Below are 22,594 nucleotides of genomic sequence, written 5' to 3' on the forward strand. Positions count from 1 at the left end.
GGTTCATGTCTGACAACCTATTCCGTCCACAGCGGCTTACCTTCTCGGACGGATCTTCGGCGCGGGCGCTCGCTCACCTGGCTCGCTCAGGCACGCCTCACGAGCCTCAAGGCCTCACTGTCGGTGCATCTCCCATACCAAGGCAAGAGTTCCTCTTCTTCTGCCATCCTAGAAAAGAAAATATTGCAAACTGCACACCTCGTAACTTGCTAAACATGCTGTACCTACAGATTGCATGGAGAAGCCACAACATTAAATGCTTAGTTTTTCCATTTGATCCAAATATGGTGTCATTTGGTGCAGAATTCCATTACTGTCTACTGCAGGGGTGCCCAAAAGGTAGATCAATTTAGATATAAAAACTATTTTTGATTCGATTGATAAAAAAGGGACTGTCAGCTCAAACCCATAATGCAATACTTTGTTTTCAAGAGTGTTGCTGCACACAAATGTCGGTAGAATTACAAATTAAATACAAAATCTCTAATTCCATTTCTCCCCCTCCATTTCCCATTCCAAGTGCATTTGTCATATGTAATGCCAGTGCCGCTATTCCAAAGCCATTTTCAGCAATGGTATTATGTTTTCGGTAGTTAGATCTTGTTGAGCTGGTCATTTTGAAAGTAGTTCTCAAGTCCAAAATCAAATTTCTCCTTTCATTGTCAATGGCAAATATTGAGACGTGCGAGAACAAAAGCTGTATATAGGAGGCCCTCAAAAAAGTGTGGGCACCCCTGGTCTACTGTATGTACTGTACAATTCCTGTACCCCACATTGAGAACTTATACCCACTTAACTTACTCATATAAAATGAAAATGATCTAAAATAATATATTTATATATGGAAATTCTTTATTGTGAATATTAAATTATAAATGTATTATTAACCCATTTAGAACTAGTGTAACCTACATTGTTTTGCCTTTTATGCCGGATGTGCCCTCTGTATCACATAGCCCTACACCTCTGCGTCTCATATAGCAACATAATTTATGTTTTAATTTTACTTTTTAATAAGAATGACGGTTTTCAGAAAACCTTAGGTTAAGTTTTAGGATGCGTTTTTATTGTCGGCCTCAGGTCTAACATGTAACAGAGCACCCCACCTCCTCTAGTCCAGTGGTTCTCAACCTGTGGTTTGGGACCCCCAGGTGGGTCCCCACTCCCCACATGATTTTTGGGGGTCCCCAGTTTAGAACTTTTTAATACCTCAAAAAAAGAAAATTACTGCAAAAGTAATTAACAATGTATACTATACAACTACTCATATAGCCTCGGAAACCCAGACGTTTGTATTTCCAGGGGGAAAGAAAAAAAAGTCTGGGGCCTACTCCACTTCAATACGGCATACAGTAGCACAAACGTCGATCACTCTCTGCTGATTTCTGATCATCTGTTCTGCACCTTTGTTAAATTGACGCACACACGCACACACTCTCTCGCTGTCGCTCTAATTAATTAGTCTCATGTCGCGCAGCTGCGTCTAGTTTCTCGCTGCCTATGCCATAGAAAGCATAGGTGGACCCCAGGCTACTACTCCTACAGCTTTTGTCCAAAACCCACACAAATCGGTACACATTATCTCTGGAGTAATGTGATAAACATGTATCATTAAACATTTTAAAATTCCATTCTGATTCACTTTAATTGCCTTCCAAACTTTGTAGATATAGGGCCAAAAAAAAACTTTATTACATGAATGACTGACTCAGATAAGTGTGATTAAAGTAAACTGGATCTCTGATGGTGATTTATCAATACTCAAAATAAACAACAGAGAGCATTTTACAGTGTATTTGCAACATTAGAGGCCACAGGTCTGATAATGAGGGTGAGCTCCATGGGTACAGGTGGAGCGATGTATCTCTCCTCTCCCAGTAGCCGGAGTAACAGATCCTCCCTGTCCTGGGGCCAGCGGTACACACGCGTGTTCTGGAGCCAGCCTGGAACGTGCCTCTGCAAGGGATGAATGTGAATGTGAGAAGGAGGGAATGTATAGCCAGGTAATAAGAAGATTAGATGAGACTATGTTGGTGGTGCAGTAGACAGGGAGACCATTTTCTGGCACTGCACCATTTTTGGCTTCTCTCACCTGAGTTGCATTGAGGAAGAGAACAGGAACAAATCTGAAGTTCAAGCTCCCTTGTTGAATGAACTCATTCTGCATCTGGCCAAAATGCACCGTAAAATCCCTGATGTTAATATTAAATGGATCAATTAGGACTGAGGATTTTACCGTGTGTTGTATATCCCATAGCACATATTAACTGTCACCAAATCTGTCTTGTAATTATATTATTGTGCAGGAAAACTCGTTTCTTACCATTGAGTAGATGTATTTGGTGTGTAGACCATGTTTGTCCTGTCCAGATCCTTCAATGTCCAGCTTATACTGGGGACTGATGGCAATGATAATCAGGACAGATTTCTGTAACAAAACATCAGAATCAAACACACCACAGAATATTTAACATTGGTGTCAAAATAAACAAAGGAAAACATAATCTGAAATTAATTTAGTGATTGTTAGGTGTTTTATGTATTATTTATTAACGAGATATTTGTACACAATCAATCTTGTTTGACTGAACCACTCTACATTACATACTGTAGAGGTCTACTTTAACAAAACTGCTGACACAGATTAAGAAATAATAAATGGGTGCATGCAATACTTGCATCTTTTAGATAGCTGTCCATCCATTTGTTGACATCCATACGTCTAATGGCGTTATTGAATATGTCAATCTGTGGACATAGACAGGCCCAGGGGCTTAAGTAGACTCTTACTGCTCAAGATGTCAATGATTACATATTTGTAGTATGTTGTAATAACTCACTGCTGGTCGAAAACCTTGCTTTGAAAGGAATTCTGCAAAAGGGACCATTTCTGAGGCTATTTCCGTAGAATAGGTCACAAATATGTTTCCTAAAATAAATAGCATAATTTCAGAGAAAACAAATATTTTTGCCTAGGTATTAACTGTTTTAAGTATTATGTATGTAGACATATAATTCTATAGTGTATAATTATAGTTTCATTGTACAGATATTCTACTGTTAGGGCCGATTCATACTCCTATTTTAGAGCAGAATAAAAGTCAGTTCGGCTCTGTAGAGCCTACAATTTGACGGTTCGGGGGGCGGGTACCGTCCTAAACTCGGCTCTTCAGTGCTACTGAAAATTTCTGACGAGCCGAAATTTCCGGCACTACAGCGCAGAAACAGCGGTAAAATAGGAGTATGAATCGGCCCTTAGACGTATGTTAGGTTCTTAGCTTACTTATTCTACAGTATGTATTCGATGTATTACCATGTGTTGTTCTTGCTTACTGTAAATAACTCTGGATTAAGAGAGTCTGCTAAATGCCTAAATTGTTAATGGCACTCCTAGACACAGATTAAGCAGTCACTTGAGATCAAGAGTTCAGTAAATGCCCCACAGGTGCAAGAGGTAAATTCTCCGGAAGTCAAGGCTAGGTCAGGGTTTTTCAAAGTGTCATGGATCCCCAAATTGGGCCACAATTTCAGGGGACCTGATATGAAATGATGATTTGGGGTAAATTATTGTACATAGATTTATAGCGGTGATATTAAAACAATATAATAATTTTAACCACAAACCCTAGCATCTGTATTCTGCGGAAAACCTTTACGGAAAATAGCATATTTACAAGCCCAAGCTACTATGTAGAGCAACTATTTCCAGTGAAGATATTTAATGTACATTTTACTAGTATAGAGACCTGGTCTATGGTATATGGAGTCTGGTCAATCAAGTAGGCTACAGCATTGGTTCCCAACCTTTTTATACTTACGTACGACCTCAGAAGATATTTGGCTCTCCATGTACCACCATAATAACCAATGTTAAAATACAGGAGCGTATACCCGCCCTTTTTGTTCCATACCTAAGCCAATAATGCTGCCGCTCTGACAAAACTCTGTCTAATCACTAAGCAGCACAACTGCTGATATTTCTAATGTGATTAATCCGTTCTCAAATGTTCTGTTAACGGCTAGGTGTGCTGTCATGCTCATTTCAGCACGGCTGGACAGCCTATTTCAACCAATTGCTTCGTCAGAAGAATTACCTGTAGTAATATAAATATTTAATTCCACTTTTGTCCCTTTTCTCCTTTTTTGGGCGACTCCTGAGTCCACTGTGTACCACCAGAGGGGGGCTCAAGTATCACCAGTGGTACTAGTACCAGTGGTTGGGAAATAAGTGATAAGAAAAGGCAACTCACTGCATTCATCAGGTAGACTGATAGTTTTCCTCTTTTTATGTGGATCTGAATTAGCCCATGCTTCTGGTGGGCCGGTCATACCTTGCATACACAGGGTCTTCACACTAAGCTGAGACACACCCTCTATAGGGGCTATGGAGAACTGTGGCTCATTAACGGTAACGTTGAAAAGTTGGCTTGAGTAGTCGGCTCTAGGCAAGACTTCATTCATCAACTTGTTATGAGGCGGATCCCTGGAAGAGAGACAATATTGAAAAACATGAAATGGAAGAATCAACCAAGCTATTCTTTTTGAGTTCAGTACAGTAAGTAGAAATAATTCGGCAAATATGGCTTGTGTTGTTTATTTTCCTGTGTGTTTACCAATTTTCCAAGTACGGCAATGGCCTAGCATCTTGACCAGGATTAGAGAAGTGATATGAATGGGGTGGACTCCCATAGGCTTGATTAACGTAGCACATACTATCTCTGCACTGACCCTTCCCTGCAGGGTGGTAAAATCTGACATCCCTGGCGTGAAGATAGTCTGTGGAAACAGTGTAAGAATAATACATGATACATAATATATGTGTGCATAGTGATTTCATGGTAAGTGAGTGAAGTGCTATTGACTAACAATTCTCTGTTGATGCGTGATAGATCTGTGATGAAATCCATATATATTGATTAGTTATGGATAATTTAGTTATGATGACATCCTGGGCTATTTTAGCATGCCATCTAGGACTGACTATCCATTTTTCATGCGTCTATCAGGGCTTAAAATCAAGGCTTGTCCGACAAGTAATAAATCTTTCCGGACAAGTGCATCAACATGTGATGTGATTCTTGGTTTCACGTTTTCTGTGATGCTCCTAGCAGCCAACAATATTGTCTGCCATTATTGTCTGGCTTTCCAATATAGCCGTAGAATGTCTGTGATCTTACATTGATTTAATTCATTCCAAATACACAGCAATAGATTGGTCCTATCCACGCACGTTTAGCAGACTGACCATGTCGGCATTTATAGGGTTTTAAGTGATTAATGAGTATTCTAATCTCTAACTGTTGCACTACAGTTTCACGTTTGCAATGAGAAGCTGTGCGAGTATATTGTCTAGTGCCTCAGTCAGTCCCTGCAAAAACTCAAATAAATATAGCCTACAAGTTTCTGTAGGGTTTCTGACATTTTCTTCTACCTCAGTTCAACACTCATTAGCCATCTCTAAATAATCAAACACAAAAGCTATTTTCCTTACTGTATGGGTGCATGTAGTGGTGGTGGGGAGGAGTGGGGCTGTATTGTTGCCATCCCATATCAGATCTCAATGGCAAGGGTGCCTCCAGTTCCTCTACCTCTCTCTCAAGCCTAAGTATTAAGAAATGGATAGATTTGTATACAATATCTTTCAAATAAAAACATATACCGGTACTCCTATATCGTATCCGTTTCATTCCTCTGAAATAAAGTATCCAGCTTATTCTACTCATTTACTGCACCCAGTTGTGTCTCTCCTCGCCAGCTCTCTTGGGATACACTGGTTTGGTTCACAATCACCACAGCTGCAAGGTCCTCTCGTGCCCTGCTCTCGTGCCCTGGCCGCAGCAAAAGCACAATGGTCTTTAGTGGGGTGTAGTTGAAAGTGTATCGAGTTAGGACTCATTCCTCCTGGTGTGGGGTTTCTGTGCTGTGCTGATAGGTCTGCATGCCACGGAGCATGAGTGAACGGGTTACTATGATTATGAAGTCCTCTGTCAATATGTGGCCCATGCGGAGCATGTTCACCTTTATTTCTGCTTTGAGAAAGGTCTTTAACATCTCTGCACTGGCTTGGTACTGCTGCGTTATTAAGACTAGCTGGTGAGATTTGATTTACCGTCATTCCAAGGACTACAGGTGGGACACCATTATAAGTTATGTTGTAACAAATGTCCAGTTCTGGTGCTATAAGAGATTCCTCCATTCCAGTCAAGTTACTTCCTCAGGCCAGGCACCTTTGTATAAATAAATAATACAAACAATACATTGACACACACACACACACACACACACACACACACACACACAAACACAGTTTTTAGTGTATTCTCTAGATATGTAGTTTAATTTTGATTTCTTAACTTGCCTTTGACATCTTTTGTTTGTACATTATGTAACCCAGTTCTAAGCCAGCCTAACCTTTTGGTGAGCAATTTGTGCAAGACAAAACAATGCAATACATTTGTTTTCTCTTGAAAATGATGGATTTAGAAACATTTCACATGAGGTATTTGCAACAGTCACAAGAAAGAACACACCCTTACTGACTGTAAATAAACATATTAATAGTAACAATAACCTACCTGTTGTTCCGTGTTGAATTCTTCTGAAGTGATGTGGGTGCATAGGCTTGCGCTGTAGCTTATGTTACAACCCGCTGTATGCAAATGCTCCACTGGTTCTAGGCATCCAATCAGTTACGACTCAAGAGCACAGTCCTTTCCAGGAGGTTTTGTAGACCAGTGCCAGTCAAGGTCATACATGCACTATCGGTACAAAACATAGGCTATAATGTGGAAGCTGCAGTGTTCCTTTTTTTGAGGGGCGTTAGTCCCTCCTATATCCAGCTTTTAGTGTATGTTCACAAACTTTGTCCTACAAACATTCAATTCCCATTGACAATGAATGGAGACTTTTACGTCAGTGTCTGAGCAAATTTAGGGCTATACTGTATCTGGGCGCCACCCCTTAACCCTTAATATCCCTAAACGAATTTGCCATTTTTTACTATTTAAAAAAACGTTTTAAAATAGTTGAAATAGCCGATCTACAAGCTCACAATGTCTTGATGTAGATCGGTTAGTTGAACTATTTTTAAATGTTTTTCAAAATAGTAAAAAATGGCAAATACGTGTAGGGTTAAGGGTCGTGCAAGATGGAGCCCATCGTGTCTATTTTGTAACCACTTTTTTCACCCAGTGTCAATTGTCAAATGTAATCCTGGGCGCTACACTCCCTCTGCCAACCTGGGGAGAGAAACGGACTGACCTCATGTTTCCTTCAATGCATGAGGAGTCCAAGCCGCTTCTTTTCACTTAAGGGGGGGGGGGGGGGGGGGCGGGCGGGGGGGGGGTGGAGCGCGTGGAAGGAACACGTTATTCCAACCAGTTCCGAAGCAGTGTTCCATTGTGTTTTTGTAGAGCAGACCTAAAGCTTAAAAAGGTTAATCACATAGCTTACAGTTTCTGACACGGCCTGCTGTCAGTATGTGTGTCAAAGTTGAATTGTAATCAATCATCATTCCACGCACAAGTGAATGATTTGCATATATCCTTTGTACAGAAGTGATTTGCATGTATCCTGTGTTCGGTCATGCTGTCAAGTTTTAGCCTGAGGCAACAACAACTTCAGGGACTGGTTCCACCCTCGAATTATCATAAACACAGCACAGACATTTAACCTGATGATGGATTTACAGTTACACTGTCCATAAAATAACAATCAAGGATTTATTTATGTAATTCCATTTAGCACAGAGAACGGGGCTGGTTGTGACACTACTCATATCTTTCTTCCCATTGTTCAGCGATGTTCGTATCATAATCTTCTGTTTTGGGTCAGAGGAAATCCATTTGGTTATTTTGTGAATAAGCCATATAATAAATCATTAAATTGAGATGAGAGGGTTTAGTCCTCATGTCTCCAGGTATAGCTAGTTAAACCCTTAAATACATCATCTGTTCAATAAGTACATCCATCCAGGAGGTTTAAGGCCCATTTGTGCACATATATAGCCCAAAATTCAAGCAATTCAAGCAAGCTAATGTGGCACACCCTGCAATCCCATTCACACAAGTATGGCCTACTTTGGTTACTAGGTTGCACAGAGCGCGCAACCTACTGCTGACTCGTGTCAACTTACTGTCCGCCCCTCTTAATATAAAACATTAAGATGAAAGCCATAAACAAACATTTAAAATAAAAACACCAATAGAAAACAAAATACCTTTCCTACAACTGTCGCCACAGACATAAAAATACCAAAAATACACAATCCCTGATTGGCCGAGTGACGCCAATGACCTACGCAGCCGAAAACAGTACCGCACGGTCTGCTCGCGCAAGTAATAATCATCCCTACACGTCACCTGTAATCCCCCAGAATTCCACATCATAACGTACAGTAAAAAAGCTACTTCTATGCGATTAGATTGTCTTTAAATTTAAAACTGTAAAGGGAGTGCTTTGTTGCCAGTTTACAACACGTAACAACAACAAAATAATCTCTATTGAGGACATTAAAGAAAGTGGGAAAGGGTTGCCCACACTCACACTCACTTATAAACCCAGACCTGGTGTACCGGTAATTGAGTATAGTCACTCACAATCAGGCAGAAATATGGCAATGAAGGTGTATTTTGATCCGAGTGAGTTCACAGGTAGATTAACTTGGAATAACGTGAGGTAATGCTCAGAGAGTCAGTAGAGCACAAAACAAAACAAAGTTTCAATCAAGCATGTCAATTAGCAGTGCCAGCATGGGTGCCTGAAGAGCTAAGAACAGGAAAGCTGCTGGCTGACTTCTGGCTATCTGATCCATGCTTCCGATATCTACTTCAGCCATGTTGAGGTCTGAGATTGATTTGGTGGTTTCTGCACCCAAGGCAACAAACCTGGCATGTGTTAGGGCCGATTCATACTCCTATTTTACCGCTGTTTCGGCACTGTAGTCGAAATTTCCAGTAGCACCGAAGAGCCGACTTTAGGACGGTACCCGCCACCCCCCGAACCTCAAATGACATCACATTGTAGGCTCTACAGCGCCGAATAAAATATAAAAATAAGAGTATGAATCGGCCCTTAGTGGTTTCAGTGTTGGATTGTTCTTTGACCATTGGAAGAGGTAAGGAGCTGGGGTTTGATACTTCAGAAGAGGTGAAACTTCAAATCATGAATGCAGCATGCAATTTCCGTGACTTTTTACACACACATTCCCACATTGGCCTGTTATAGCTCCACCAGCAAATGTTTTGCATAACACTTCTATTTTTTGAGTGGTGCAACCACTCCTATAGACAGCTATGCGTGTCCATGGGTCCCTGGGTCTGTCCGTCCTAGCACGAAAATAGCGTTATAGCGTTTGTTCACAGTGTCAAGGTTGCACAGCCTAACACACAGACGGGAGAAGGGCTTGTACAGTACAGTACAGTACAGGGACTGATTTTTAAAACAAAATGCCTCTAATCATGAACTATTGATTGATGACTATTTCAGATTACAGTGAGGCTGATGAAGAAATGGCAACCGTTTCACTTTGGCCTATGATAGTGCCACCAGGAGGCCACCTGTGCTCAGAGGAGCACTTTTTTCCTTTTTCTTAGAAATTCTTGTTGGTGGACGAAGGAGGAACAGCTCCTGGATTTCCTGAAACACTCAGACAAGGTAAAGCAAAGCCAGGCCATGTCTCCTGGCTGCACCGCGACAATCACAGCTCGTACTTGTTAGTCGAAGGACACAACAGGGACTGCCCATAAGTTAGAGTCAGACCTGCGTGGCCCGGTGCTGCGGGTGAAAGAAATAATCACCCATGGCTTCCTGTGGGTTAGGTCGGGAGGTCGGACCAATGACATGTTGGGCACAACTGGGGCCAACTATGCCAAAGGAAAATTGCATTGTCATTTGTGATGCTGTAAGACGTCAGAGGGAGTGCCCATCACAGCTCAGGATTCGTATATATCTGTGTTAGATGTGTTGGTATGCGTCATAGTCTCAAGGGTGTGTGATTGAGCTGTGTGATTTAGGAGTCCCTCTCGAGAACTAGATACTATATCTCAATGGGGCATTCCTAAATAAAGAATTTCAAACAAACAACAAAACAGCTGCACTGAATATGGTCCCCGTCTCTGTTAGTTTAACCCAGAGAAACCCCGGGAGTCGGGAGATCTGGCCATAGAATAGTACTAAATCCAGAGTGGTGTAAAGACTATACTTGATCATCAACCTCACAGATATTAGAATACCGCATTGGCCGCTGCTGTTCATCGGAGTGATGTGTCAGCACAGCTGCCATATGGGTAGGCTAGGCTTACCGTAGCACTTGCCCTAGCCTTGATGACCTTACTTACAGTACAGGCATATGCAAAGGCTCAACTTATGTAACTTAGTGTATATGCATAGTTTAATTATATAGATATTCCACTGTTAGGTTCTTAGCTTACGATTCAGGCATAATTCCTCAGTCAGATCAGTTGTGTTACATATATGAAATTGGCTGGTGTGCGAAACGGCATTAACCACCGTTGCCGTTAAGTATTTTTAATCTTTTTTTGAAGTTTTGCTTCGCTGAAATTCTCTCTCCTCTCTCTTCCTTGACTTCCTTCGCATTGTACCGGGACATGGGAAGTGAGGAAGAGAGAATTTCAGCGAAGCAAAACTTTAAAAAAGGTTTTTCCGCACACGTTGCGGCGGTCTCCTAAAGCTGTTGTATGCATCTTTGAAACATCTCACCAACACTCAAGCGACCGAGCAGGTCTCCGTGAACAGACACTGGGTAAATCTGCGTCCTATGGAGGGTGGAATAAGCTACGAGGGACCCTAGGGTATCGCCGACCAAAATTCAGAAAAGGTAACCGAGGGTTCCAAAAGGGGCTAAATGGGGCTCTAGACTGTATCATGCCAAGGCGTCAAAGACCCCAAATTAATATGCATTGCCCCCCCCCTACAAATATTTGGTGCTACAGACCCCCATATCAGATTTGTGTTACAAAGAATATTCAAATGTTTAACTTTTTTTATGATTTTCATTTGAAAAGAAAAAGCTCAACACATCTTGTGCGCTATTTTCATGTGTATGTATGTATGTATGTATATATATATCACTCATTCTTGAGATGAGGGACAAAAGTGGAAAAAACATGTCCCACACATAAGAGCCTTATTTTATGTAAAAAATAAATTAATTCATAAAAATAAAAGCACTTGCAAAGTTAAGTGTAATACAGTTGTGTATTATTGTGCCCTTAATTTCATTATAATTGTTTTCATATTCCATCTGAATTAGTTAAAAGCAGGCCCTGTACCCAAAAAGGCCTGTATTTAGCCTGTCCCCAGCAAGTGGCCACAATTTCAAACTGCCAAAAAAGTGTCTAATACTGTCACAATCACATAAATATACATACTAAATTAAAGTAGATTGTCAACAACATAGCAAATAATATACAGAGTTAATTTTAATTTATATTTTCTATTAAATATCTCATATCAAATGTTCGTCCCACGTCTCCGTCAACTCCGTCAGGTTTTTTTAAAAGTCTTAAATTAATCAGAAAATATTGTCGACAGATTTAGCCTGAAGACTCCTTTTCCAAGTCCCATTTATATTTGTTGCAACAGTGGAGTACCTGGTCTGACAAGCATTCAATTGTTTGATATTTTAAACAAACAATGTTGATAACAATGTGGTCACAGCTTTTACATGTCAACTCCGTCTGCACATTTTTATGATCTTTGTTAAGAATTCCAAAATAATGTTTATTATTTTAGTTTAGGGGTTAGGTTTAGCTAACAAAATTAAGCAAAAACAAAATGGCTACATTGTACTAAAGAGGGTTAAGATGAAAACAAATGCCATTTTGTCAACTCCGTCAGACGTCAACTCCGTCAGATTTTGTGTCTGACGGAGTTGACAAAAGTGTTCCTAAAACAATAAAATTATTGTTTTTGAATAATGGGCAGTATTCTAATTTGGCACACAGTTAGAGCATGCCTTAAGGAACATTTTTGGCAATGGGGCCATCACAGATTTGTCTCGTGGTGACCATGGCAGCCATATTACAAAAGAGCCGCCACCTAATGTTATTTTACAATAACTCAAGTTCTACACCACCTAGGATCTTGATTCTGGTGACTAAGACCTCATTTTCAAGGATGAGGGATACAGTGGTACAATTTAGACTTTCCCTGTGACCATGGCAGCCATTTTTCAAAATGGCCGCCACCTGCTGTTATTTTACAATAACTCAAGTTCTACACCACCTAGGATCTTGCTTCTGGTGACTAATCATACATTTTCAAGGATGTGGGGTACATTGGTAATATTTAGATTTGTCCTGTGACCATAGCAGCCATTTTTTTTCAAAATGGCCGCCACCTGCTGTTATTTTACAATAACTCAAGTTTTAGACCACCTAGGATCTTGATTTTGGCGACTAATCATACATTTTAAAAGATGAGAAATACAGTGGTACTATTTAGATTTGTCCTGTGACCATGGCAGCCATTGTTTTTCAAAATGACCACCAACCTGCTGTTATTTTACCAATAACTCAAGTTTTAGACCACCAAGGATCTTGATTCTGGCGACTAATCATTACATTTTCAAGGATGAACTTTCTCTGGGAGAGGTAAGGGCTTATTTCAGGTGCAGGTTGAGTTTCTACTGACAGGACATTAAAAGGAGGTGGGCTTTCTGGCCTTTGACTTGCCCATTTCAGGTACAGATGCACAGTTTGACTTCACTGGCCACTGCAGGGAACTGTGGGGGAGAAACTTTGGTCTCTTGACACCCCGATTAGGTTCAGGGTTTTTTTTGGTGGAGACTTGCCTTTCATGACATCTTTGCTGCAGCAGTTGATCTCCTTACTGCCAGTGGTGGCACACTCTGGGTCTCTGGGGCATTGTATCTTGGTGGCCTCCTGCCAGTGTTTCTCCATCCTTCTCCTGAGCTCTGTGTTCTGGGGCTCTGTTATAGTCAACTTACATTGTCTTGGCTGGAGATTGCTTTCCTGCAGGGTCCAGCCCAGTCTTGTGCAGATGGCTGCTGGCCCACCTGGAGGCCCCAACCTCACTTGTTCGGTTGGTGTGATTAGGTGGGGTGGTCTTCCCCAATCAGGATGAGGGGTTTGACCCTTTCAAACGGCAGTCTGGCCAAGTGTCTGTATTTAGTTGTGAGTTTAGATACAGGATACGATTGCTCACCCAGCCCCAGGTGACATGAGGTGAAGGCTCCTTTGATTTGGTAACATTGCTTTGGTTGACATGCTGGGGACACAGAAAGACACTGATGCCTTCAGTGTCTGCACATCCTGCCTGATGGTCCTGAAGCCAAATCTTCTGTCTTCAGTCTTTCGCTCACTGTTCACTGCTCACTGTTCACCTCACCGAATTTAGCCCAAGGAGTTTGACCCCTAGTTTGGCCATAGACCCCCTAGTTTGGCCATAGCCACTTGCCCAAATGTGCCGACATGTGCTGACCTCATCACATCTGTGATGATGGCTATGGCCGTTTTTAGCCAACGTAGTGTTTTTTGTGCAAAACGAATGCTTGGAATGGATCCAGAATCATGAAAAGCCCCTAGTTTGACATGCCACATGCTACTTAAAGCATAATGAAATTTAGAACATTTAGCCTTATATTGGTTGTTGATGGTACCCAACTTTCAGCAGCTGTCAAACATGCCCCTAGGGTGGTCAAATAGAAACCAATGTGGGATATGTTAGTAGACACCTTTACAAACATTGGTGAAGAAAATTCTTGGTAAGAAATGTATTCACAGATTTTATATTATTCTGATAATATTCCCTGAGTAAATTGGTAAAATAATAGCAGGTCCACCATTTTTGAAAATGTCTACCATCCATGGTCACAGGATAAATCTAAATAGTACAACTGTATTCCTCACCCTTGAAAATGTATGATTAGTCACCAGAATCAAGATCCTAGGTGGTGTAGAACTTGAGTTATTGGGAAATAACAGAAAGTTGGCGGCCATTTTGAAAAATGTCTACCATGGTCACAGGACAAATCTAAATAGTACCAATGTATCCCACATCCTTGAAAATGTATGATTAGTCACCAGAATCAAGATCCTAGGTGGTGTAGAACTTGAGTTATTGGGAAATAACAGAAAGTTGGCGGCCATTTTGAAAAATGGCTGCCATGTTCACAGGGCAAATCTAAATAGTACCACTGTATTCCTCATCCTTGAAAATGTGGGATTAGTCACCAGAATCAAGATCCTAGGTGGTCTAGAACCTAAATCAGTTAAACTTGTCAACTCCGTCAGATGTTCGTCAACTCCGTCAGACGTTCGTCCCGTGATGTTTTTGTTAATTTCCAAAGAAATAGAAAATTTGCTGTCAAATCTTTTGTGCTTATGTATTGAAACACCAACTGAAATGATACGTAATGATGATTTTTCTTTTTTTTTTACATGGTTTTCATGTTATAATATTGAAAATAAAGGTTGAAATGACGGTTTTGAGAAATTGGATATTTCATAATAGTGTGATATTGGAACAAAATAATATTAAAAGATTTGTATTACTTAACTTGATTACTGAAAGCCATTATAAGATAACTGAGGACTTTATATTATTGTTGAAATGATAAAATTCAATTAAAAGGGATTTTAGTGTGTCTGACGGAGTTGACATGAATCAGGTATTAAGTGCATAAATGTCCCATTTTAGAAAGAAATGTTATGCGAAAAACCTGTTCCTTCTCAAGATTGGTAGTTGAGACCTGTGTCTACAAATACATCTATTTGATTTTAATGTATCTTATCTTATTTTGTCCCTTATCTCAAGAATGGGTGATATATATATATATATATATATATATATATATATATATATATATATATGTGTGTGTGTGTGTGTGTGTGTGTGTGTGTGTGTGTGTGTGTGTTCGTGTGTGTTCGTGTGTGTGTGTGTGTGTGTGTGTGTGTGTGTGTGTTCGAAACCCCAAATCAGAGGTCTATGAAAATAATATAAAGCTCCAAGTGTGCCCCAGCCATTCTGACAAAAAACAAACAATCGGATAGGCAGAGCTAGGATAGGCCTATAGTCCAGGCAATCTAGCCCATTTTAGACCCAAAAATCAGACTAATTCAAATAGATTTTTTTTCAACAGATATCATTTCTATGAGGTGTCTAGAATAAGATACCAAAAGTCCTAAGAAATCCTAGATGCGGAAATATGTTTAATTCTCATCAATTCAAGATGTGTGCTAATACCTCGAGAAAACTAAACACCCTAATGGGCTTTCCACAATGAATCTTAACATGAAAACTAAACTTTTTTGTATTACAAGTTTCTCTGAAACTTAATTTGAATACCATATGCAAATTAGCTTAAAGGTCCGCTGACATGCCCCGAAATTAATATGGGTGGTACAGCACATCACGTGGTCTGACTGAAAACAGTTTGAAACAGTTTGAAACGGGGCTACGGCGCTAGCAACAAGTGGCTATAGGTCAGGCTAGCGTTTTTGACGGTACATTTAGCGTCATATTGGCTATAAATGTAATTGAAAAAAAATATTTTTTCGCCAGAAATGCTTAGTTTGAATGCAATTGAGGTTGGCGTGGGGTTTTTTAGGGGAACTGCAGCACAAGCGCAAATTTTGGACTGGAGTCCCATGTTCCCCCGGTCGCCAACACCCCTGTCTGCCCGCTCTGAGACCTCTCAGCCCCGCAGCGCGACAGTCGCGACTACGGACGGTCTGCTGTTGTCTGGCCGCTGTGAGAGCAGCGCGACTACTGTTCTTTTCCCCTCTCAGCCGCAGGCTGACATGTACACCCTCGCTCTCACTCTGTAATACCGTAGTTAGTTACCACAACATTGTTCAAGTGAACTATAGTGTGTTTATGTTTGTATTCATTGTAATAATAAATATCGCTATGCCGAGGCATAGTCTTGCGGACGAGATCATGAGCCTCTACGGGGGACTGGGCATGTGTGTACACACACACACACATGCAATGGCACGGAATCTCTTCCCCGCTGTCATGCACTATAGCCACGGCTAAAAGTTGTGTGTCTGTGTGTGTGTGTGTGCGTACACACATGCCCAGTTCAATGCGGGGACCTGACCAGAGACTATACGTCCGTCCGTCCGTGTGTGTGCAGCCTGCATCTGAGACGGGCTAGACTATGTTGTCATGCGGAGCGACGCGGCGATAAATAAAATAATCATAGCGATATTGATTATTACAATGAACAAGCATAAACACACAGTTCACCTGAACAATGTTGCGAAAAAATAATTTTTTTAATGAGACTTTCACCCAGTATTCAAGCTAAATGTGACACCAAAATAGTAGCATAAGTTGCTATGCTACCACGGCCACCAAGCCCGGCGAGCCCGCATAGAAGTCGTTGGGGAAAGCTTTCGCCACTCTGACGTCAGAATCATGATAGCATTGTTTGATAGCAGTTATTAGCTCCCGAGGGGCGTGTCAGTCTTCCTTTAATATATATTGAATATGCCCACATTTGCATATCACGAAAATTACTTTTCCCCAAAATGTATAATATTTACATTGTTGTTTGTTAATGATATCAAACACACTGATCAGACTTTCATGAACCATTTCATCGAAATATTGTGACTTCATAGAATAACATCAAAAACGCCATTCATATGTATGACAAATGCATATATCCGTCAAATCCTCCTCCAACCATCCTACTGCTAATGGTTGATGGCAATGCTGCTTTTGGACTGGCCTCTAACCTGAAACCTGCCGGGCTTGGTTGTACCTACCGGGGGCATAACCCCCACCGGTATAGTCCTCAGGGTCACAGAGGCACACAAGCCTCCCCACCACGACAAGGTAGCAACAGGGGAGGTTCTTTTTGTGTATTTTTGTGTTTTTTGTTTATTTTATTGTTCAAACGTGATCCTCAACTCCTTTTGTATGATTCTAGTCATCAGAAAAATCAGGCAACTGGGAGTTGCTAGTGCCAGTTGCTTGCTAGTGAGAGTTGCTAGTGCCAGTTGCTAGTGCCAGTTGCTAGTTGCTAGTGAGAGTTGCTAAAAAAAACGGTCGGAAAATGAATCATCGTTGCAGCAGGTGAAAAGGCTCTAGTCTCACTGTATGGGGTGACAAAGATGAATCGCTGGATATGCTGAGACACAGGTGATTCTGTGAGAAAGTATCGAAGACCACATCTCCAGTGGAACCTCAAACTCTTCCACCAACATCATCAGCTGTGAAGTTCCACAGTCTCCGTGTGTTCTACCAGATCCATGAATGGAAAGGAACAAGTGAAAGCATGAGTCCAGAAGACTGGGGATGGCATGTTATAGGTGGTAGATTCATGCCAATAATGACTGATCAGCCTGCAGGACCACCAGAATTACTTAATGTGGTCTGCTTTAGCTGCAAGAAAGACTGCAGTACGAAGAGATGCACATGCAAAAAACATGGACTCCCTTGCACTGCCATATGCGGAGAATGTCGTGGTACTAGCTGTACAAATTCCCAGTTGCCTGATTTTTCTGATGACTAGAATCATACAAAAGGAGTTGAGGATCACGTTTGAACAATAAAATAAACAAAAAAGAAAAAACAAAAACACAAAGAACCTCCCCTGTTGTTGCTACCTTGTCGTGGTGGGGAGGCTTGTGTGCCTCTGTGACCCTGAAGACTATACCGGTGGGGGTTATGCCCCCGGTAGGTAGTACAACCAAGCCCGGCAGGTTTCAGGTTAGAGGCCAGTCCAAAAGCAGCATTGCCATCAACCATTAGCAGTAGGATGGTTGGAGGAGGATTTGACGGATATATGCATTTGTCATACATATGAATGGCGTTTTTGATGTTATTCTATGAAGTCACAATATTTCGATGAAATGGTTCATGAAAGTCTGATCAGTGTGTTTGATATCATTAACAAACAACAATGTAAATATTATACATTTTGGGGAAAAGTAATTTTCGTGATATGCAAATGTGGGCATATTCAATATATATTAAGCTAATTTGCATATTCAAATTTCAATCAAAGGACAAAAGAATAAAAAAAAGCCCATTAGGGTGTTTAGTTTTAGTGAGGTATTAGCACACATTTTGAATTGATAATTAAACATATTTCCGCATCTAGGATTTCTTAGGACTTTTAGTATGTTGTTCTAGACACCTCATACAGATGATCTATGGTGAAAAAAAACTATATTTTAATTAGTCTATCTGGAAATGCTACTTTGCCTGGACTACTAGTCCTGAAACATGACTGTCAGTTTAGCCCATGGTTTAGCCCTGAAACATGACTGCCATGATGATTATCATGACAGTCATGAAGTAACTGCACCCTGTTTTTGGCGATCGCTACATTTACAACGTTTCCGTATATAAACATTCGGAATTCAAATATAAAGTAGGCCTACTCACAATTTGTCCCACGGGTCCCACACAATGTTTATATATACGGAAACGTTGTAAATGTAGCGAGCGCCAAAAACAGGGTGCAGTTACTTCATGACTCTCGTTAGCCCCGCAAGCAGAACCCGAATGTAGTAAAGTTTCTGACACTTTTATGACTTTACTGCATTGGGTCCTGCTTCAAGTGGGGCTGTCGCAAGTTACGCACAAACAAATACAATGTACACACGCCATGAGACGGACTTCTGCGCGCTTTTACCATGGTTATTCATGTATTGACTTACGAATGTGCGAACTATAAGTACCTTACATACCATACCGACACATCTCCTGTGTCGCGGAAGCCGTTAAGTATTTTTAATCCATGATTGATTAAAAATGTCGCTTCTTCCTACCTTGTTTATTGACACCTCATTGTACCGCCTATCTGGCTAGCTAGTGGTGCTACAGCTATGACGGAGCAGATCAGAGGAAGGGACATAGCCCGCAAAGCCAACCGCACATCGAGAGGCGGTACAATAAACGGTAAATAAACAAGAAGAAATCAAAGCGACATTTTTAATCAAACATGGATTAAAAATACTTAACGGCTTCCGCGACACAGGAGATTTTATCAGAGGTATGTAAGGTACTTATAGTTCGCACATCCGTAAACAAACACAATAAAAAGCGTCCTAATTCCGCGCCGATGGACTAAACGATGAGTTTGTGTATATCCGCGTCCCAACAATCCCATTGAAAAATCTTAGCTTGACCAGGAACCCTACGGGTCAGCCCGGTTCGGTTCGGATTGGGCTGACCCAGGGGGTTCCGAGAGGGGCTAGACTCTCGTATGAATACGAGAGTCATGAACCATGGCTACTGTCTGTTGTATTATAGTGTTCTGATACTTGGTACTGTGTTCGGATACTCGGTACTGATACGTGCAATGTACTTGTATGTATGGTGTACTGCCTGCCTTAATGGTAACATAAGAGTGGAGCTGTGTTAGAGCACGCTGAAGGCCGCGGCTGGCGGGCAGTGATTGTGATGTCTAGTCTGTGACGTCATTAGGACATGAAGTATCCAAGATATATATGCTGCTGTAAGTGGAATAAACCGTGTGAACGTTTTGATGTGACCAAGTCTCGTGTCATGTTAATCTTCTCCCGGGCCGGCCTGTCTGTCTGTCCGCCGCCGAACCATGGAAATGCCAACCGGGTCATCACACACCAGAACCAGACGAGGGTCCAATACGTAGAATACAGTTATCATAACAAATGGTGTCAGTTTAGTGGGACCAGATGCAGGAGGTGAGTCACTTCATATTTTACTCTTCATCTAGAGAAAAAGTGCCTCTCCTCTTGCCTGGTAACATATAGGTTATGATGCAGGGTTTACCTTAGTTAAACCTTGTCTTTTTTTTTCGTTCCCACAAGATTACATGCTTCCAAATTTCATTGGTATAGACCCTAAGTGGTAATTTAACATTTAAGTGACTTATACAGTTTTTGTTTTTTTTTAGTGATGTGACAGAGTTAAGAGATAAGACTGTTTGGGTTCAAGCAGCAATATGGTTAGAGTCCATATATAAGCCTAATGAAGTTCATTAGCAAAAGACTGCGTAGAGTTAGATACGCGCAGCAATATGGTTAGAGTCCATATTCAGCCTGACGTTTGGTACGCCAGCAGGGTTTATTACACTCTCCTTGTAGTAGGTCAGTGGTCCTAGTGCATGCCCACATGCTAGGATTAACAAAGCCGGACGAATGCTTCCGTCCGCACAACAGCTGTGAGTATACGCTGCAGTCTGTTGTTTTTATAAATCTGTTAGATGTTGTCTAACAGGGTACGTCTGTGAGATAAGCGTACTAAGCCTGTGGTGGGTTTCCCACAGCAAACTTTAGTTACACTCTGGTCATAGTCAAAAGTCACTGCTAGATTTAGCTACCAATTTCAAGGTAGCAGAGATAAGGGCTGGTGTGTGAACAGACATCGTTTGAGCATTCCATGTGGTTGTCCATTCTTTTGTGTTGTGTGTTATTTGTCTTGTCGCAAATGGAAAGTCAAAGTTAAGCTACCCCCAGAAAGAGGGGTGGACATGTGCAAGTAACGTGACGTTGTGTTTCCCAGTCACGCTTTAAGAATACACAGTAGTTGCCACATTCATCCAAATATGCCATGATGATATTGAAGTGGGCATATAAGAGTGTTTTAACGTGTTATCCCTGGGGTTTTCATATAACACTGGCATGCTGCTGAGCTACAATCTGTGTATTGAGTTGAATGTTGGCGATTACAAAGTTAAAACAACCCCTAACCTAAGGGGGCTGATGGATTGAATAAGTGAAATATTAATCAGTATTCAGTGAGACAACGGCGCATTTCTGTTTCATTTCACTTAAATGAGTGTGTAAAATAGCCGACCTACCAGCGCTATAAATAGCCAAATACTCAGTGTTAAGAAAGGTCTCCAGCCTATTAGTTAGAAGGCAGCAGAAGCTGCTATATATATATTGGTGTTTATATAAATCAAATATAAGCGCTGGAGAATCAAGTGTAAAATGTACCTTGTATGGCAGAAATATAGTAATCTAATGTTTGATTAGTGTAAAGTGTCTATTTAGCCTGCCCTGGGAGCTGGAAAAGTCAGTACACCAAACGTACTCGAAAGAAAAGGAAGGCCTTAAAGTAAGGACCAGAAGCGCATAGAAAGTTCTGAGAAAGCTGTAAGCGTTTTTGGTTGGTAGAGCCCGTTAGAGACGAGTATTCATCTTTTCTGATCAACGAGCCATACTCTCGCGACGGGAGAGCGCAGAGGCTTGCGTAACCATAGCAACTTGGTGATTTCTTTCACCAGCACACTGGCCTTATCAGAAGAGGAGAAGCTATCTCTTTTCTCACTGGGCCAAGGGAGGAAAGCCGAAACAGCAGTGTTGTGAACTTGTTTATAAACCTCCCCCACAGCAGTCAGCTAGTAAGAATCACTCCCTCACGAAGCCCAAGGTCAATATGTAGCTCTCAGTATGAGAGCTAATAATCACTAAAAAAGCAAATATAGGCCTGGTATGATTGGGCACATGTATTGTGCGTATAGTGAAATAATATAATAATAAAAAGTGATCCTCAAAATAAGGATAAGAAGTGCTATAAAGTTTTTTTGAGAAAAAAGTTTGCAACTCAGTATGAACGCTGTAGCATAGAAGACGTAGAACTCATCTTTTCTGTCCCGCACCTCGGGCGCTCAAGATGGCGTAGCCATGGTAACTTGTCGAGACCTTATCAGCAGAGACAAGCATTTCTCTGACCCACAGTGAGAAGAGAAATTCTCAATGGGCCAAGAGAAAAGCCGGGAGAGCGTTGACGCAGCCAACTGTTTATAACTCACCACACACAGCAAATGAGTCCCTTCACGGAGTGTGTTATCTCTTATCTCATTAAGCCAAGGTCATATACATGTAGGCTCAGACAATAATAGACCCTTCATTATGCCAAGTTAGGAGACTGAATGGAATTCAGTCAAGATATTAAATGGGACAGAAGAAAACACATTATAGCCATAAACATGAATAAGGTGACAGTATTAATGATCCCGCCTTAAATGTATAGGGCTGAGATGCGTAGGCACGAGTATTGTGACATGACAGAAAAAAATAACATATAGTGGCATTAGGCCAAAGAACAGAAGTGGATGAGACATCATCCACTGGACATTAGTGAAGCAACCAAATAAAAGGAGTAAAATAGATCTGCAGTAAAAGAAAGTTGGAATGGTAGTTCTTGTGACTTGACAGAGTTTGAAAAAAGACTGCGTAGTTAGATACGCGCAGCAATATGGTTAGAGTCCATATTTAGACTGACGTTTGGTACGCCAGCAGTGATTATTACACTTTCCTTGTAGAGGTCAGTGGCCATCAGTGTTGCATCGCAGCTGAGGTTATAAGCCGGATTAATAGCCTACTTTGTCCGCACAACAGCTGAGAGTTTTGCCTGTTGTTTTAATTAATCTGTTAGATGTTGTCTAACAGGGTACGCATGTGAAAAAGCACAGGTTGTGTACTAAGCCTGTGGTGTGTTTCCCACAGCAAAACTTGGATTCCACTCTGATCATTTGTATTAAAAGTCACGGTAGATAGAACATATTAGGGACCCAACTGAGGTATCAGTAGAGAACTAAAAATAGCAGATCTACAAGCTCGATAATGGCCGTAGGGCCTCTTTCACTAAGTGTCATAGC

At 41.1% G+C, this 22,594-nt stretch overlaps 1 protein-coding gene across 1 annotated transcript; it reads right to left on the reverse strand.

Moving 5' to 3' along the window:
• Positions 1–1,785: 1,785 nt before the first annotated feature.
• On the reverse strand, positions 1,786–21,656 carry LOC308329847 (uncharacterized protein; the record flags this gene model as incomplete). Its single annotated transcript, XM_080784349.1, has 13 exons — positions 1,786–1,956; positions 2,093–2,167; positions 2,324–2,428; positions 2,680–2,748; positions 2,841–2,929; positions 4,251–4,483; positions 4,614–4,776; positions 5,492–5,601; positions 5,733–5,934; positions 17,604–17,823; positions 21,155–21,260; positions 21,346–21,400; positions 21,593–21,656. 13 exons carry the CDS (start codon positions 21,654–21,656, stop codon positions 1,786–1,788), a joined length of 1,662 nt encoding a protein of 553 aa, XP_080640475.1.
• Between the last annotated feature and the right edge of the window lie 938 nt (positions 21,657–22,594).

This window comes from Protomyctophum bolini (assembly GCF_963924005.1).
Source record: "Protomyctophum bolini genome assembly, chromosome: 15".
Classification (NCBI taxonomy): Eukaryota; Metazoa; Chordata; class Actinopteri; order Myctophiformes; family Myctophidae; genus Protomyctophum; species Protomyctophum bolini.